This window comes from Microcaecilia unicolor, chromosome 2, assembly GCF_901765095.1.
Source record: "Microcaecilia unicolor chromosome 2, aMicUni1.1, whole genome shotgun sequence".
Taxonomy (NCBI): domain Eukaryota; kingdom Metazoa; phylum Chordata; class Amphibia; order Gymnophiona; family Siphonopidae; genus Microcaecilia; species Microcaecilia unicolor.
The window spans coordinates 290,662,379-290,678,952 of NC_044032.1; the positions used below are offsets into that span (position 1 = coordinate 290,662,379).

A 16,574-nucleotide genomic window follows, 5' to 3' on the forward strand; every position below is an offset into this window, starting at 1 on the left:
CTCCAGGGAGTTTGCTTGTCCTCCTTTGAGGTGGAAGGCAATACTTTTGCGGACTGGAGACTCCACAAACTGGATGTCTGGTGGAGACGAATTTCGCCCCTCTGATTACCTCTTTGACTTTTTTTCATGGCCCTAGGAAGGGCCAAGTGGCTTTTACGACATCCATTGCGAGGTGGATCAAGACTGCTGTTGAGACTGCCTACGTTTGCAAGAATTGTCTGAAGGCGGAGGCCCAGGTTGTGGCTCCTGAGATTTGTAGGGTGGTGATTCATTCTTTTCTCAAACACTAGAGGTTGACTGTTAGCCAGGGTCCGTTTGTACTTTTCCAGAGTCATCATTCAGGGGCCGTGTTCTCTCTTATCCAGTAGATGTGCTTTGGTGCATTCCACTTGTGCAGAACAATGTCACTGACTAAAGAAAAGAAAATTCAGGTAAGACATAATTTCTGCTTAGCTGCACCTATGTATTAGCTGCTGCTCAGGTGTGTCTGCGCGTTATTGTGTACTGAATGCTTGAGCACAGATGTTAACGTGCGTGGTACAGATGGCTACACATTGTAAGTTTACAGATAGTAAGCAACAAACGTGTGCGTGTCCAGACAAAACAATGTGAAAGCACACATTTAAATGTAGAAGAACAGGCACTGATGTGTGTTGATGCTTCCATTTTTGTCTGGGCATGAGCGCATGTGCCAGGCATGTTTACCTTCTCTCCCCCCCCCCCCCCCCCCCCCCCCCCCCCCCCCCCCCCAATTTGTTTAATAGCACAATATAACCGTGCATAAAATGTGCATATGATTTTTGCATTGCTGTTGTGGTACTTCATATGGTATGGCCCAACGGTACATTATTAAACAGGAGCAAGAATAAATGGCACCCTTGTATTAACTGTGATCTCTCGTATTAGCCATGGCTTGTATGTGCAAAAGTACCTATTGTATCTGAATGTAACTTAACTTGAGCTACTACTGAAAGAGGTGGGAACTAAATTCAAATCCAAAATCCAGTACCAGTCATACTGTGAAATAATGCAAAACACTACAAATCACTCAGGACCTACAGTGCAATTTTATCATACCATGATAGTCACATGAGTCACATAAAGACCTACCTAGGAAAGACAGCACCACAAGCATTTCAGTTGGTACTAGAACATCAATAAACCTATTGGAAAACTAAACAAGCCAGATTAGTACAGTTTGATCCTGCACAGTCAATGCTAACAAAAAGCCATGTCTTTCACACACAGAACACAGACCCTCACCCAGTATAGAAGAAGATGAATCACAAAGTAAAAATAGAAATATGTAGACAAAAATTAAACTGAACCCCCAAGAAGCCAAATTTTGCATACAGTGCAACACCAGAGAGAGAGAGAGAGAGAGTGGTGCATGACCTACTGTGCTATGCATAATATAAAGGTAGCAGACATAAATTTCAACAACTGACATTCCAACCACTACATTACAAATTAACAAAAGAAATAAAACAACAAATGAAAAGTGATACTATTTTATTCAACTAATCACATTTTCAATTAGCTGTTATGGTATCCTGACCTGAAGGAGGAAGTTTTAGTCTCCAAACATTAGTCAAAAATGCATTAAAATTAAAATTAGTCCAATAAAAACATATCACCTTATTTCCAGTTTATATTTGTTTGATAGCTACTATACTATTATCCTAAACTAAGACCATTCTTTTTTTCTACCTTTGGCCATTTTGTTCCCAATCTCTGGTTTCTGCTTTCTTCATCTTTTTAACTCTTGCCAGGATTTCCTGTCAGTTTGCTATTTTTCCCTCCTCTCGTTTCCTTTTCCTTAGGTTTCTTCAATTTATTTTTCTATCTCTGACCAAATTTAATTCTTTTACTTTCCCTTTTTGCCTACAGCTTTCCATTTTTCCCTCACCCTGGCTCTTCTATTCCACTTTCTTTTATTCCCGGATATTCACTAACTCTCTATCCTATCACCCTCCTTTCTGTGTAGCGTCTGTCTCTTTTGTTCCCCTTCTCCCATACCCTGCTGTTGCTGCTTCTCTACACCACCAGCAGCAATAGCAAAAGCTACAACCAGCACAGGGCTGGATACTACTCTGGAACAGGGAGTGATTTTGGAGGGGTCGGGGACTGTCAGCTTCACAAATGGATCCTCCAGCACTGTGCTGGTTGTAGCTTTTGCTGCTGGTGCTGCTGCTTCTCTAGATCAGCAGCAGCAGTGAGAGGGAGTTGGGGAAGGGCCCCGTGCTCCTGCTGTACAGTAGTTTAAACAATGGGACGTGACCACACAGCGTAAAGGAAACATTGAACATCCCCCTACTTGCCACTGCTGCCATGGACAATCTGTCCATGCCCTCCCCCCTCACCGCTACAGTTTGGGTTCTTTCCTGGCCTCCCTGTAGAATTAAGCATACCTCCGAGGGGCGGTGGGAGGAACATTACTACTTGTTCTCCAAGGACAAGCAGGCTGCTTGTTCTCATGACTGGGGTTGACGTCCACGGCAGCCCCTCAAACTGGAGTAAAAATATTGCAGGAGGTCCCGCACGCAGGGGACGCCCTCCGCGCATGCGCAGCCATCTTCTTGCCCATGCGCGACCGTTTCCACTCAGTTTTTTGCTTTCCGCGCTGGAGAGAGACGCGTCTTCGTCCCTCTCCGTGTCAGCCCCGGAAAACCGATCTTGCGGCCTAGTCCGTGCTTTTACTTTACTTCTTTCTTGTTTTTTTTCTCGTTCGCGCACCCCTTAAAAAAAGTTTTTTTCCTTTCCCTTCCCCTCGTCGAGTTTCTTCGAGGGGTCGCCTCGTCGCGGCCGCTTCTTCCTTTTTGTGGTGTGCATTTCACTGCCACCATCGATTTTGATCTCGCCGACGCGATTTTTCCGTCGATGTCTTCGAAGGTCCCGAGCGGATTCAAAAAGTGTGGTCAGTGCGGCCAGCAGATCTCGCAGACCGATCCTCACGCTTGGTGCCTCGGCCCGGAGCATAATTCCAAAGTGTGCACCTTGTGTCTCGGCTTGCGGAAGCGGACGCAGGTGGCAAGGCAAGTTCTTCGGAACCGTCTTTTTAGAACTTGCGCCGGCCCTTCAACATCGACCTTGACGGCATCGGTGTCGACGGCCGGGTCTTCGGTATCGGTACCGATGTCGACGTTTTCTGCACTGACTATGGCACCGACCCCAGGAGCACAGGTTCCCTTGGCCCGACGACCTGACGGCGGCGGTGAGCGACCTCGTGGGCAGTCAGCCCCGGCCACTCCTGCTGCTCAGGGCCATTGGGACCGAACCCGATCCCTAGAGGCCGTGGAGACTCCACCTCCTCCTCGTCTATGCCGCAGAGCACCGATGACGGACATCGGAAGAAAGCTGCGAAGAAGCATCGTCATCGGTCGCCCACGGCACATGGGACTGGCAGCTCCAGGATGTCGAGAGAAGACTCGACCCCCAGGAAGCGGCAGCGCTGGGTGGAGCGCTCCCCCTCTATCGAAGCGGTGTCGATGCGCAGGTCGTGGGGTACCCCGGTACCGTCTCCTGGACCCGGACAGCTTCCAGCACCAACACCCGCACCGGCCCCCCTGCCTCTCCTGACAGCGGGCCTAGACAAGTGCCTCCGAGCCATCCTTGCGGGGATCCTGGAAGGGCTGATGCGCCAGGCCTTGCCGGCACCGGGGGTGCTTGCGCCCTTGGTGCCGTTGATGGAGGCGCCGGTGGGCTCTGGTCCGGTGATGCAGTCTTTTGCGCCGCTTGCGGCACCGGTGTCGATTGCCACTCAGGTGGAATCCCCGTGGACGTCGATGGAGGGAGCTTCGTCCCCGCCGGCGCGGGAGTCTACCTCTCGACACCCTCGTTGAGGACGTGGTTCCTCGCAGTCGAGACGGGCCCGGTTGCGGTCTAAGCTGAGAGAGCTCATGCCCGACACCGAGGAGCAGGCCTCGTGGGGGGAGGAGGAGGACCCCAGATATTTCTCCTCCGAGGAGTCTGTTAGACTTCCCTCCGACCCCACACCTTCACCGGAGAGGAAGCTCTCGCCCCCTGAGAGCCTTTCCTTCGCCTCTTTTGTTCGGGACATGTCTATCAGCATTCCCTTCCCAGTGGTAATTGTGGATGAGCCGAGGGCTGAGATGCTTGAAGTCCTCTACTATCCCTCACCACCTAGAGAGTCTTCCACGGTACTGTTGCACAATGTCCTCAAAGAGACACTGCTTCGGAACTGGTTGAAGCCATTATCTAATCCCACCATTCCTAAGAAAGCGGAGTCCCAATACAGAATCCACTCAGACCCGGAGTTGATGCGGCCTCAACTGCCTCATGACTCAGTGGTCGTGGACTCTGCTCTCAAGAGAGCACGGAGTTAGAGGGATACCGCCTCGGCGCCCCCTGGGCGGGAGTCTCGCACTCTGGACTCGTTTGGGAGGAAGGCCTACCATTCTTCCATGCTCGTGACCAGAATACAATCATACCAGCTCTACACGAGCATCCACATGCGGAACAATGTGCAGCAACTGGCGGACCTGGTTGACAAGCTCCCCCCGGAGCAGTCCAGGCCATTTCAGGAGGTGGTCAGGCAGCTGAAGGCGTGCAGAAAATTCATGTCCAGGGGTATCTATAACACCTGTGATGTGGCATCCAGAGCTGCGGCCCAAGGTTTATTGATGCGCAGACTCTCCTGGCTGCGTGCCTCTGACCTGGACAACCGCACCCAGCAGCGGCTGGTGGATGTCCCTTGCCGGGGGGATAATATTTTTGGCGAGAAGGTCGAGCAGTTGGTGGACCAACTACACCAGTGGGAAATCGCTCTCGACAAGCTCTCCCACCGGGTGCCTTCAGTATCCACCTCAGCAGGTGGACGTTTTTCCCGGGCCCGGCAGGCTGCACCCTACGCCTACAGCAAGCGAAGGTACACCCAGCCGGCCCGAAGGCCTCAGGCACAGGAACAGTCCCAGCGCACTTGTTCCTGTCAACAGCGTGCGCCTAAGCAGCCCCCTGCGCCTCCACAGCAAAAGCAGGGGACGAGCTTTTGACTGGATCCATGGGAACATAGCCGCCATCAAAGTAGCCGTGCTGGACGGCCTGCCGGTCGGGGGGAGGTTGAAAATTTTTCACCAAAGGTGGCCTCTCATAACCTCCGACCAGTGGGTTCTCCAAATAGTGCGGTGCGGATACACCCTGAATTTGGTCTCCCCACCAAATTGTCCACCGGGAGCTCAATCCTTCAGCTCCCTTCACAAGCAGGTACTTGCAGAGGAACTCTCTGCCCTTCTCAGCGCCAATGCGGTCGAGCCTGTGCCACCCGGGCAGGAAGGGCAGGGATTCTATTCCAGGTACTTCCTTGTGGAAAAGAAAACAGGGGGGATGTGCCCCATCCTAGACCTGAGAGTCCTGAACAAGTATCTGGTGCGAGAAAAGTTCAGGATGCTTTCCTTGGGCATCCTTCTACTCATGATTCAGAAAGACGATTGGCTGTTCCCTGGATTTAAAGGATGCTTATACTCACATCCCGATACTGCCAGCTCACAGACAGTATCTCCGATTCAGTCTGGGGAGACGTCACTTTCAGTATTGTGTGCTACCCTTTGGGCTCGCCTCTGCACCACGAGTGTTCACGAATTGTCTCGTGGTGGTTGCAGCGTACCTACGCAAGCTGGTGGTGCACGTGTTCCTGTATCTCGACGATTGGCTGGTGAAGAGCACCTCAGAGGCAGGAGCTCTTCGGTCCATGCAGTGCACTATTCAACTTCTGGAGCTGCTGGGGTTTGTGATAAATTACCCGAAGTCCCATCTCCAGCCAGTCCAATCTCTGGAATTCATAGGAGCTCTGCTGAATTCACAGACTGCTCAGGCCTATGTTCCCGAGGCGAGAGCTCAGAATCTTCTGTCCCTCGCTTCCCATACCAGAGCGTCTCGGCAGATGTTGAGACTCCTGGGCCATATGGCCTCTACAGTCCATGTGACTCCCATGGCTCGTCTTCACATGAGATCAGCTCAATGGACCCTAGCTTCCCAGTGGTGCCAAGCCACCAGGAATCTAGAAGATGTCATCCGCCTGTCCATCAGTTGTCTCAATTCGCTGCACTGGTGGACAATTCGGACCAATTTGACCCTGGGACGCCCATTCCAAATTCCTCAGCCCACAAAAGTGCTGACGATGGATGCATCTCGCCTGGGGCGGGGAGCTCATGTCGATGGGTTCCACACCCAGGGGGTGTGGTCCCCCCAGGAACAAGGTCTTCAGATCAACCACCTGGAGCTCCGAGCGGTCTGGAACGCACTGAAGGCTTTCAGGGATCAGCTGTCCTACCAAATTATCCAAATTCGGACAATCAGGTTGCAATGTATTACATCAACAAGCAGGGGGCAACGGATCTCGCCTTTTCTGTCAGGAAGCCGTCAGGATGTGGCGTTGGGCACGCCATTATGGCATGCTTCTCCAAGCCACATACCTGGCAGGCATAAACAGTCTGGCTGACAGGCTGAGCAGACTCATGCAACCGCACGAGTGATTGCTCCATTCCAGAGTGGTACGCAAGATCTTCCGAGAGTGGGGCACTCCCTCGGTAGACCTTTTCGCCTCCCAGACCAATCACAAGCTGCCTCAGTTCTGTTCCAGTCTTTGGGCACACGGCAGACTGGCGTTGGATGCCTTTCTCCTCCATTGTGGGAGGGCCTCCTGTATGCTTATCCTCCCATACCTTTGGTGGGGAAGACCTTACTGAAGCTCAAGACCACGGCACCATGATTCTGATTACGCCCTTTTGGCCCTGTCAGATCTGGTTCCCTCTTCTTCTGGAGCTGTCCTCTGAAGAACCGTGGAGATTGGAGTGTTTTCAGACTCTCATTTCGCAGAACGACGGAGCGCTTCTGCACCCCAACCTTCAGTCCCTGGCTCTCACGGCCTGGATGTTGAGGGCGTAGATTTTGCTTCATTGGGTCTGTCTGAGGGAGTCTCCCGTGTCTTGCTTGCCTCTAGGAAGGATTCCACTAAAAAGAGTTAACTTTTTCAAGTGGAGGAGGTTTGTCATTTGGTGTGAGAACAAGGCCCTAGAACCTCGTTCTTGTCCTGCACAGAACCTGCTTGAATACCTTCTGCACTTATCAGAGTCTGGTCTCAAGACCAACTCAGTAAGGAATCACCTTAGTGCAATTAGTGCTTACCATTATCATGTAGAGGGTAAAGCCATCCCTGGAGAGCCTTTAGTTCGATTCATGAGAGGCTTGCTTTTGTCAAAGCCCCCTGTCAAGCTTCCTGCAGTGTCATGGGATCTCAACGTCGTCCTCACCCAGTTGATGAAACCGCCTTTTGAGCCACTCAATTCATGCCATCTGAAGTACTTGTCCTGGAAGGTCATTTTCTTGGTGGCAGTTACTTCAGCTCGTAGAGTCAGTGAGCTTCAAGCCCTGGTAGCCCATGCTCCGTATACTAAATTTCATCATAACAGAGTAGTCCTCTGCACTCACCCTAAGTTCCTGCCAAAGGTATTGTCGGAGTTCCATCTTAACCAGTCAATCGTCTTGCCAACATTCTTTCCCAGACCGCATACCCGCCCTGCTGAACGTCAGTTGCACACATTGGACTGCAAGCGAGCGTTGGCCTTCTATCTGGAGCGGACACAGCCCCACAGACAGTCCGCCCAATTGTTTGTTTCTTTCGACCCCAATAGGAAGGGGGTTGCTGTCGGGAAACGCACCATCTCCAATTGGCTAGCAGATTGCATTTCCTTCACTTATGCCCAGGCTGGGCTGGCTCTTGAGGGTCATGTCATGGCTCATAGTGTTAGAGCCATGTCGGCGTCAGTGGCCCACTTGAAGTCAGCCACTATTGAAGAGATTTGCAAGGCTGCGACGTGGTCATCTGTCCACACATTCACATCTCATTACTGCCTCCAGCAGGATACCCAACGCGACAGTCGGTTCGGGCAGTCGGTGCTGCAGAATCTGTTCGGGGTTTGAATCCAACTCCACCCTCCAGGACCCGATTTTATTCTGTTCAGGCTGCACTCTCAGTTAGTTGTTCTTCGTAGGTCAGTTTCTGTTATGCCCTACGCCGTTGCGAGGTTCAATTGACCTGGTTTCTTGTTTTGAATGAGCCTGAGAGCTAGGGATACCCCAGTCGTGAGAACAAGCAGCCTGCTTGTCGGAGAAAGCGAATGATACTGTAGCAGGTGTTCTCCGAGGACAGCAGGCTGATTGTTCTCACCTACCCTCCCTCCTCTCCTTTGGAGTTGCGTTTTTTTTCCTCATTTCTTTGCCTGTCATTCAACTGAGCGGGAACGGTCGTGCACGGGTGGGAAGACAGCCGCGCATGTGCGGTGGGCGTGCGTGAGATTTTTACTCCGGTTTGAGGGGCTGCCGTGGGCGTCAACCCCAGTCGTGAGAACAATCAGCCTGCTGTCCGCGGAGAACACCTTCTACAGGTATGTATCATTCGCTTACTGGACTGAGGGCATATGGACAAGGAGGCAGATGTTCTGTAAGGACTGAGCATTTGCTGGCACAGTCCTGCACACAGGTCATATTTCTCCTAGGTGTCTTTGGAAGTGACTAGCTCTTTAATCGCAAGATTATTACTGCAGTTTGCAAACTTGTGAATAATAGGGTGGAAAGGAGCCATCAGTTACTCCTTTCTGACCTGGTGTTTGTGGTGTTTGAGATGGCAGAGGAAAGCTCCTTTTGGTTTTGGTTTTTCTACCCCATTTGCTATAATCCAAAGTTGGTGCTACTTGTCTTAGTGGCGTTCTGTTGATTGGAATAACCATTTTTTTTTCCTCTACCCCTAGCCTGCTGATTGCAGGGCCCTGATAGACAAGCTGAAGATTTGTAGTGATGAGCACCTCTTGTTGGAACTCCAGCAGATAAAAACGTGGAACATTGGCAAGGTAAGCAGCATATTAGTTTTCTCTCCACTTTCAGAAAAGTAATCTGCCTTCATGGATAATGGCAGATGATTTTGGGCTGCACTTAAATTGTCTTTTTCATTCTCAGTGTGAGCTGTACCACTGGGTGGACCTACTGGATCGCTTTGATGGGATCCTGGCAGACGCTGGGCAAACGGTAGAGAACATGTCATGGATGCTGGTTTGTGACCGTCCAGAAAGAGGGCAGCTGAAGGCCTTGCTGCTTGCAGTACTGAACTTCACAGCCCTTCTTATTGAATATAGCTTCTCCCGTCACTTGTACAGTTCTATTGAGGTGAGAACAATAGGAGGAAGCCTCTTATGTGCTTTCTCTATTAAAAAAAATAAAACAAAAAAAAATAACCCAAACCAAAAAAAAACCCTATAGAATCCCCCCCCCCCCCAAAAAAAAAAAAAAGTTTGTATCAGAACCAGCAGGACAGTAATGTTAGTATCTATGGGTAATGTACTCTTGTGAGGAGATGGAGGCATAGAACTTGAAGATTCTGATGAAATTGTCCATGTAAGGAGAGGTGCAGCCTGGAACAGTCCAGTGTTTCTCCAAGGGCAAGCAGGATGAGCATAATCTAACATGTGGGTGATTAAGACCAAGAATATTATAATGCCTCTGTATTGCTTCGTGGTGCGACCTCACCTTGAGTATTGTGTTCAATTCTAGTCGCCGTATCTCAAAGTTATAGTAGCATTAGAAAAAGTTCAAAGAACAACCAAAATGATCAAGGGGATGGAACTCTTCTTGTATGAGGAAAGGCTAAAGAGGTTAGTGCATAGCAGTGAATCAGTATTTTATTTTCTTCTTTTTCTTAAAGTACAAAGACTAGGGGACATAATGAAGTTACATGGAAATAATTTTAAAACAAATTTTTCATTCAGCAAATAGTTAAGCTCTGGAGCTTGTTGCCAGAGGATGTGGTAACAGCAGTTAGCATATCTGGGTTTAAAGAAGGTGTTGGCAAATTTCTGGAGGAAAAATCCATAGTCTGCTATTGAGGTACACTCTGATTCTGTTTTACAGTTCTGTATTGGTGTTATTTTAAGGTATGGTACAGTGATTACAGTACAATATGTTTTAGTTCTCCAGTCATGCAGCAGAATGTGTATAGTTCTTGTAATAAAGAATTTTTTTTTAAATCTGGAATTATATGCTTTTTTTTTTTTTAAGGGGTTCCCATTGTTTTCTGTATTATCCAACCTTTCACTTATCTGACACTGGGCTGGTCCCGTTTACATCAGATAATCGAGACGCTACTGTGTTTTGTTCCTGTTTAGAGCCTAAAAGTCCTGCCTGTTCCCTATTTTTAGTTTGAGACAGCATGGTAGCTAGGGATTCCCACATGTAAGAGTTTGCTAATCCTGCTTTTTCTAAAAGCAGGTGTTCTCCAGGGGCAGCAGGATGAATATTCTTACAAACTCATCTGCCTCCCCTAGTAGTGGAGTTCTGTCAGCTTTATATATTACACTGACAGAATCCCATGAGATTTTGGCAGGTTGGAAGATATGCATGCATGGTGTGCAATGCTCTCAGAGGTTTCTAGAAAGCAAGCTGGGCAGCGTTCCCACCCAGATTGAAAGATTATCCTCAGGGAACGCCTGCTGCAGGTGAGTAACTTATATTCTTCCTCCCTACCTCTTTAGATGGTATAGCAAGATCTTTCTTCAGGGCTTGTCTCCTCAGGCCAAGGACTATGGCTCTCGGCTGTACAGTTGATGTCTTGCTTGGGGAGTCCCTACCAGGATCTGGGCCATGACCAGACTTCTGGTTGAGGCAGATGAGAATTCTGTTTTCTCTTGGGCAGTCAGGAGCCTTAGCCTACAGGCTTGGCTCCCCAGGACTGAGCAGCTTTAAGGCCCAGGAACCAATCAGCAGTGGTAACCCCCCCCCCCACACCTTTCCAGATCCATATGGGGAGGAGTGCAGGTTGTTTTTCCTGTGTAAGGACTGCAGCTTGCAAGACGGTTTTTGTCCGGGGGAGGGGGGGGGGGAGGTGTTGTAAGGTGGGTGAGCATGCCTAGGCATGGGGTGCTTGCTCAGCTGTTAAGCCGGTGGCAGGTCTTCTATTTTGGGTCTTGTGTGTTTCCTTTTCTAGTGGAGGTGTACCAAGCAGCTGCTACTGCATGTGGCATGCTGGCCAGCTACTAAGTGCTTGCAGAGCCCACCACACAAGTATGGTGCGATCTCCTCCTGCTCCATTTACAATGGAGTTCCTTTTCTGCAGGAAGGAGAAGTTGCAGAGGGCTTGCTGTGTTCCCCCATGGGATCAGAGCAATCGCTCAGAGTCCAATGTGACGCCAATTATTTTTTTTTTTTGTAAAAGGGTTCTAGTGGTGGTCTGGGAAATTATAGACCGGTAAGCCTGATGTTGGTGCTTGGCAAAATAGTGGAAACTATTATAAAGAATAAAATTATAGAACACGTAGACAAACATAGTTTAATGGTACAGAGTCAGCGTGGGTTCAAACGAGGGAAGTCTTGCCTTACAAGTTTGCTTCATTTCTTTGAAGGCATGAATAAACATGTGGATAAAGGTGAGCCGGTTGATGTAGTGGATCTAGATTTTCAGAAAGCTTTTGATAAAGCTCCTCATGACAGACTCCTGAGAAAAATAGTCATGAGGTAAGGTTCCAATTTTCATATCGTTTATAAATATGTTAAATAGTACCGGTCCCAGTACTGATCCCTGCGGCACTCCATTGTTCACTCTTCTCCATTGAGAGTAATGACTATTTAACTCTACCCTCTGTTTTCTGTCCAGTAACCAATTCCTAATCCACACCAGAAACTTGCCTCCTATTCCATGACTCTATTTTTCTCAGGAGTCTTCCCTCTGCCAGAGGAGGTGGTAACAGCGGTTAGTGTATCTGGGTTTAAAAAAGGTTTGGACAAATTCCTGGAGGAAAAGTCCATAGTTTGCTATTGAGACAGACATGGAAACCATGGAATATGGAATTTGTAATATAGAGTGTTGCCTCAATTTGGGTTTCTGCCAGGTACTTGTGACCTGTCTTGGCCACTGTTTGGAAAACAGAATGTTGGGCTACATGGACCATTTGTCTGACCCAGTATGGCTACGCTTATGTTCCTCTGTTTTTTGCCAAAGCTTTAGGCCACTTTCCTGGAAGCAGACTATATTTTTGATCCATTCAGAGGGGGTGCAGATATTGCCTTGCAGGAGTCTCAAATAGAGGGTCCCCTCTTCCACTGCTCTTGGGTGTGCGTAGGGGGGAGGGGGGTCAGGGTGGCTAGTTTTTGTTCCCTGATTTCAGAATGCCTTAAACAGGCACTCTGGCCTCCAATGCCCTATTCATGCAGCATCCAGGTTGGGGGGGGGGTGGTGGTTCTGATCTCTAAAGGCCCTAGGGCAGGGGTAGGCAACTCCGGTCCTCGAGAGCCTCAGGCAGGTCAGGTTTTCAGGATATCCACAATGAATATGCAGGAGATAGATTTGCATACCATGGAGTCAGTGCTTGCAAATCTATCTCCTGCATATTCATTGTGGATATCCTGAAAACCTGACCTGCCTGCGGCTCTCGAGGACCGGAGTTGCCTACCCCTGCCCTAGGGGGTTCCAGTGGCCATGTTCTCCCGGGATGGTAGGGGACTACAGGTCTGATCTCTAAGGGATTTATTGTATGACCCACTCAGGGCTTCGGCTAAGCAAATGGCATTTGTGGTCGCAGTGAGGCACTGGCTGTGGCTCAATACACTGGGTGGTTGATGCACAGTCCAAGATCAAGTTAGTGAAGCTTCCCTTTAGGGGCAAGTTATTGTTTGAGGAAGACCTGGAGAAATTGGTTAAAGATCTGGGGGATTCTAAGACAGCGTTTTCCTGAGTACCAGTCTAAAGTCTCTTTTAGGTCTTCTCAGTCTTGCTCACATTTTTGGGAGGCCAAGTGTTCTAGGTCTGGGAAGTCGGGTGGTTCTTTTCAAAGGCCCCATTATGAGCAGTGGCAGAATTCCTTTTGTGGCAACAAGCAAGGTTCTTTCATGAATGCCAGAACTTCTTTTGCATCTTGTCCTGCATAATGATGAAGTTGTGCATTTTTACGGAGTGTGTTCCAGGATCACGTCAGACCAAAGGGTCATTGATATCATAAGGCAAGGATGGACGCTGGAATTTCTTCACCAATTCTGTTTTTTTTTCCTTGAGTCCCTGTGCACAGCCCCCAAAAATGTTCAGGTAGTGCTGGACACCCTGCGGTCTTTTCCTCAGTTGGAAGCAATTCCGTCTGGATGGGCTGGGCACCGGCAGAAACTCCATTTAGTTTGTGGTTCCCAAGAAGGGGGGCTCCTTCCATACCATGTTGAGCCTCAAATGTGTGAACAAGGGTGTTCAAGTGCCATTTAAGGATGGAGTTGCATTCAGTAATAGGGTCTGTTCAGTCCAAGGAGTTTCTCATATCTCTAGATCTCAAGGAGACGTACTTCCACGTTCCTGCTTGGCTGCCTTATCAGCATTTTCTTTGTTTCTTGGTCCTAGGGGGCCACTACCAGTTCAGGGCACTACCATTTGTACTCTTTTTGCACCCAGGACTTTCTTCAAGGACATGGTAGTGGTTGCGGTCTTTCTGAGGCAGCAGAGTATTTGAGTGCATCCTTGTTTGGATGACTGGTTGAACCATCTCCTATCAAGCAAGTCTCAGCCATGGTGGTGGATCTTCGCTCCCTCCGCTGGGCGGTCAACATTGTCAAGAGCCAGCTCACTCCCATGCAGTTTCTGGAATATCGGGGTTCTCTTCAACACCAAGAGGGGAAGTAACATATGGAAAACAATCAGCAGAAATGTTTGTCGTCTAAATAAAAAGGTTTTAAGATTTGCGTGCCCTGATGTTTGAGGAAGACTGGAGGAAGAGTGGAGGAGTGGCCTAGTGGTTAGGGTGGTGGACTTTGGTCCTGAGGAACTGAGTTCAATTCCCACTTCAGGCACAGGCAGCTCCTTGTGACTCCGTGCAAGTCACTTAACCCTTCATTGCCCCATGTAAGCCGCATTGAGCCTGCCATGAGTGGGAAAGCGCGGGGTACAAATGCAACAAAATAAAATTTCTCTCTCCCTGTGTCAACTTGAGCTTTGAGCTCAGGTTCGGAACCTCTTTCATCTGCAGCTCCCACGCACATGGGATTATGTACACGTTTTGGGGTCTATGGCATACACCCTGGAAGTTCTTCCTTGGGTCAGGATGCAACTGAGGCGGTCCAGTTGTCGCTGCGTTTTTATTGGTCACCAGTTTCCATGGATTACAATATGTGTCTCCCTTTGGCTCATGCAAGACAGTCTGTCGTCGTGGCAAGTCTGTAGGAAGGGCTTCCTCTGATGTCTCTGGAATGGACACCAGCCTGGCCAGTTGGGTGGCTCACTGTCTTCATCTCATGGCTCAAGGTTGCTGGTCGGCAGTGGAGACTCTCCTGCTCCATAAACTGCCTGGAACTCCAGGCAAATCGGAAGGCATTGCTTTCTTTTCAGCAGTTGCTGATGGGGATGCCGGTGCAGATTTTTTTCAGACAGCATGACTGCAGTGGCCTATGTCGGTTGACTGGAAGGCTGATCTCCTGTTCCAGTGGGTGGAGACTTATGTTCTCTTGTCTTAGCACCTCATATTGCGGAAGACCTGAATAATCAGGTGGATTACCTCAGCAGGAATGTAATCATTCCAGGAGAGTGGCAGCTCTTGTTGGAAGCCTTCCAGCTCGTAACTTCGAGGTGGGGGGTTCTGATCCTGGACCTCATGGCGACCAGGCAGGTTTGTCAGTTCTTCAGCCGTTGCAAGGACAGCAAAGCAGAGGGTCTGGATGCTCTACTTTAGAGGTGGCCATCCACCAGTCTTCTATATGTGTTCCCTCCATGGCCTACGGTGGGCAAGGTTCTGTAGGGCATCTGTCATCACTGAGGGCCAGTAGTGTTGGTGGCCTCAGATTTGCCAAGAAGGCCCTGGTACATGGACTTGATTTGATTTTAGATAACATTTGTGCTTTTGACTTCCATCTCAAAGGGTCCTGCTGCTTCAGGGTCCCATAGCAATGGGAATTTCTGTTGTGTTTCTTATTACTGTTGTGCCTCTGGCATAAAGAAGGCAGGAGTTTCACGATGCTCCTCTTGTCTGTACTGCTTGGATATCAGATACTGACTGATGCACAGTAGTCTTTCCCCATTTTAAGAATTCTTTATTCAATTCCAAAAGAACAGCGACCAACATGGTAATGGTAACAATCCAAAATATCAAGAAGCTGTCTTGGAATAGCAAGAGAACATCCTATACAGTATACTTCTAATCACTTTTTGGAGTTTTTGTTTAAGAAAAATTGCAAAGCAAAAAGCCCTTCTCCCCCCCCCCCCCCGTGTCCATCCAGAAAGAATTAAAAATTCCCCAGTGTAACACTTTGTAAAACATTCTTGCCTACATCCCCAAGCTCAGACCCACAACTGTAAAAAAAAAAAAAAAAAAACCCTTTGAAATGGAAAGAAACTCCAAATTGACTCCCATTTAACCATCGTGTGGCTACGAACTGCAAGCAAACACTTCTTCTCGCAAATATACTAAAGCTTTTTTTTAGCCAGGAGATCAAGGAGGGAACCTCAGTCCGTTTCCAATGAGCTGCCAACACTACCTGAGCCGCATACACAGCATGGCGGAAAAACAAGGATTGATATTTAGGAAACCCCGGTGGCTTTCACAGTTGGGTCCCATAGAATCAGGCAAGACACCCAGCTTTGCAGCTGATGCTGGATTTATTCCAGTATGCTTTAGAGTTCAACATTTTTATTGTATAACATGTGTAAGAGAACGTCAGTCGCATGGTACATTTCGTAATTAACCGAACCAAACAACTTGGATAATAACATATTGACATGACCACCATCATACATTTTTCCATTTTCTCTCCTTCCCTCAGACCAGCTTTCCACAAGGAGATCCCCCCCTTCCCCGAACTAAATCAGTATCTGCTTCTCGTAGGGTCCTAACTCTTGTGACCCGCACGAACTGCAATCTCAGCAGGAAAATAAATCCAACCCCTCCTCCCCCCCTCCCACCCTCTATATTTCAACATTATAATTATTTAGAATGACATACTTATATGTCTATGTAACAATGAACAATGTTTCCTGCTGGTGCCACAGGACATCACTCCCCACGTCTAGCCCTCCCCTCCGGTAGTCTGTTTAGGACTTGGCTGCGCGCTCTAGGAGACATGATATAATATACAGCTGCCAGATTGTCAGAAATTGCACCCCCCTCTTTGGCAATAATCTCGCCCCTCGGGATTCCCAAAGCATGAGTTGGTGAAACTTATTTCTCCAATACCAAAAAGAGGGGGGTTGGTCTGAAATACAGCAATTGAGAATACACTTTTTACCCACTACACAGGCCTTATGTATCAGCATCTGCTCTCCCTTGGCCCTCCTTTCCCCTTGATTCCCCGGAGGGAACATTATGCTTTCAAATGTGAGATTAATCCTACGTCCCAAAATCTCTCTAAAAAAGTTCTCCAACCTCTGCCAAAAGAGCTTAATATATCTGCATTGCCATATGCATTGTACGAATGTAGCTCCTTCTAGTTTACATTTTTGGCATCTGTCTTCATCAACTACGCCTGCATGGAATGCCCTCCTCTGAGAAAAATACGCTCTGTGTATTATACGAAATTGGCATTCCTGAAGTTCTGCACTATGCACTATT

The 16,574-nt window shown here is 48.6% G+C and overlaps 1 protein-coding gene across 1 annotated transcript in view; it reads left to right on the forward strand.

Annotated features, from left to right (window-relative positions):
* Positions 1-16,574, forward strand: part of HUWE1 (HECT, UBA and WWE domain containing E3 ubiquitin protein ligase 1) — a 1,034,695-nt gene that overhangs the window by 82,375 nt on the left and 935,746 nt on the right. The window contains 2 exon segments of the mRNA XM_030194273.1: positions 8,766-8,864; positions 8,971-9,177. Of these exon segments, the coding sequence (XP_030050133.1) occupies positions 8,766-8,864; positions 8,971-9,177 (306 nt within the window).